The 3012-nt window shown below is 45.5% G+C and overlaps 1 protein-coding gene across 1 annotated transcript; it reads right to left on the bottom strand.

Moving 5' to 3' along the window:
- Positions 1-2184: 2184 nt before the first annotated feature.
- Positions 2185-2694, bottom strand: LOC138925603 (U1 small nuclear ribonucleoprotein 70 kDa-like). The gene has a single exon (XM_070276445.1). It carries the CDS (start codon positions 2692-2694, stop codon positions 2185-2187), a length of 510 nt encoding a protein of 169 aa, XP_070132546.1.
- Positions 2695-3012: the final 318 nt, after the last annotated feature.

Raw genomic sequence — 3012 nt, 5'->3', positions numbered from 1 at the left:
GGTGTAAAAAATGACACTGATTGAGGAAGATAAAAACAAATATTACGACAGCGGCGGACTGTTCGGTGAATTTGGAATTTCCGGAACTAATTCACACCGGTGGCCAATATTAATTATGCCTTCTTTTTGTCACCACACAATTTCACTGTTCACTTGCGATTTTTTTCGCGGATTAATTCCACCAAAAAAAAATATGTATGTGCGTATGTATGCATGCGGATGCACATATGCCTCGACCTTTGGCAAGCGAATGAATAACGGAGAGGCCGAACACGGCGAGGAATATGGGCAGCACACAAAACGGAGACTGATAGAAAAATTTGCCGAATTTTAAGATTATTATAGATTATTACAAAATCTCAACCTGCCGTTGTGTCGGAAAACTCGGACTTGGAGTTGACACGGAGGGAAAAACAATCTTGCAGCAGTGTGAACGAAATTTAATGTTCGGATCACTGCTGAAGACCGGCAGAGAGATGGGGACGGAAAAATGTACTTATCTTTTGGCGGAACAATGCCGAGAACTGCTGGCAGAAGAAAATCCAGTAATTATCCGGCTCGAAGGACCAATGTTTTGTTGGGGGGCGTTGGTTCCGCAAAAGATTCCAGGAGTAGAAATGTTGAATAAAAAGTCGGGGGCGTCTTCCAGTGGATATAACGCGGTCAGCTTTATTGGGCTGCTTACATCGAATTAATTGCTTAAAAACTAGTACAAAAAGTAATAGAAAAACTACGATCGACGACGGCCGGCGAAGGAGCGAGAGCGCAAAGAGGGGCGAGCGCGGATGCGCTCTTCAGCGCGGGTGCGCTCTTCAGTGCTGGTGCGCTCTTCAGCGCGGGTGCGCTCTTAAAGTTGCGGCACACCGGCCCCTCACGTAAACATCAACATTTACTTCGTTTTCTTCCATTGGATGCAAAAGAAGCGTTTTGGGCATAGGAGGATATGGCATATTGAATTACTTCTTGTAGCTTAGGATCGTCTCCATTTGTAGTAATAAACCTATCGATAAAGTTTATTATTTGCTCGGTATTTGAACAATTTCATTAATTGTCGCAACCGAGATCGAGAGCACGTCACTGGATCGGATCGGATAAACCGAGCCTTTTCGGAGCTGGAAAGAGCTGCCGAATCTTCCTCGCTTATAGCCTTATTGTCCAATAGAAGGGAAAGGATAACTAAAAGTTCATTCATTAGTTTCCGCAGCGGAAAGCGTAATAAAAAAGGTTGGCAACCCAAATTGTCGAATCATAGCAATAACTTTATTTTTTTCAGCGTCCCAATGAGCTGGTGCAGACCGTAAGCCTTTAAGGATGTGGTAGCCATCATCATGTTGAACAAGTCTGTCAACAAATGACTCATCCCGCAGATTACCAGCGGTAACTGCACCTGACTTTTTCCGTAAAGCAACTGAAATAGAATTTTAAATGCGCTGCATTTCGTAAAATTTATACATGTAAAAAACTTTAGGAACTACAGCGCATCGACGGTCGTAAAAACGGATTTGGGACCTGGCATTTTTCGCATAGGTTGTATTTCCCTTAAATATTTCCCCGCAAGAAATAGTTGGAAAAGAAAGTTCATCTACGTCTTCGTCAACCCTTAAGCGAGAGAACAGTTCCAGATCGTCCACCGAAAGTTCAGCTCTTGCGTCCATGTTTCGTTGAGACTGCCTTTGGGAGGCATCCAGTCGATTTTGGGGGTCCATCCTAAAGTTTAACAGTCAATCCTCTGCCATTTGCCGAATTTGTTCTTCCCGAATCCTCCGCTGTTGTCGTGTTTCCCGGCGTTGTGATATGTTTATCCGTTGCTCCTGTGTTCTTGCTATGGGATTTCTCCTGGTTGCTCTCCGGTTATTGGCGTCCCTCTCTCGTTCTCGCTGTCTGTCCTCAGAATCCCTTCGTCGCTGTCGATGCTCTTCAGTATTCCTTTCCTCTGGCTCGTTCCTCTGAGTCCTCGCAATGAGTAGCTCGCGCTGCGGCGTCCCGAATCCGCTCTGAAATTCGAAATGCCGGATTCGTCCTCCGGGAGGCATGCTCAGCAGTATTTTGCACCTGCTCTGGTCGCCTCTCCTCGGGGTCCTCTCGACGGATCGCGTATGCATCCATGTCCCGAATGCGTTCAGGAATTCGAAACTCCGGAATAGTCCTCCGAGTAGAGTGCTCAGAAGTGTTTCGCAACTGCTCTCATCGTCGCTCCTTGGGGTCCTCTCGACGGATCGCGTGTGCATCCGTGTCCCGAATGAGTTCCGGAATTCGAAACTCTGGAATAGTCCTCCGAGTAGAGTGTTGAGCAGTGTTTCGCAACTGCTCTTGTTTTCGCTTCTCAGAGTCCTGTCGACGGGTTCCACGTGCCTCCATATCCCGAGTCCGCTCTGAGACACGATAGTTCAGGTCCAGATTTGAATGCCTTGCAGCATCCTGAATACGCTCTACAGAACGGATTTCTGGATTAGTCCTCCGAGACGCATGCTCAGCAGTGTTTCGCAACTGCTCTTGTCGGCGCTCCTCAGAGTCCTCCCGATGAGTTGAATGTGCTTGTGCATCCCGAATCCGTTCTAGGTTGCGAACCCTATCGCTTCTTCTCCGCTGCGCGCGTGCAGTGGAATCCTTCCCCCCGTAAGTTAGGGTTATTGTCTCGAACATTTGCGATATGTTGGGAGTTTTGAGTTCATATTTGGGACGCATTCCGTTCATAGCGGGCTCTGCTGCGGTTTAAAGCAGCTTGGCGGCGTTGTTCCTGGGACAACCGTGATACGCGTGGCATTTTTTATAGTCCTGTATGAAAAAAAAAGAAAATTTTCGAATGATTGCATATAAAATCATCGACATGGAATGCCGCCCACGGGTATAAGATTTTCAATAAATTTAAAAATTAATATAGTTACCAAAGTTTTCCAAAATTTAAGCACTATATTAACGTACTTTTAGTTTTTTATCACTTTAAAAATACTTTTATTTATACCACTAGTAAAAATAGCTTCATCACACCTTAAATTTGGACCAATTAAAAAA

Source organism: Drosophila bipectinata, chromosome XR, assembly GCF_030179905.1.
Source record: "Drosophila bipectinata strain 14024-0381.07 chromosome XR, DbipHiC1v2, whole genome shotgun sequence".
Taxonomy (NCBI): domain Eukaryota; kingdom Metazoa; phylum Arthropoda; class Insecta; order Diptera; family Drosophilidae; genus Drosophila; species Drosophila bipectinata.
This window is presented reverse-complemented; position numbering and strand designations above follow the sequence as displayed.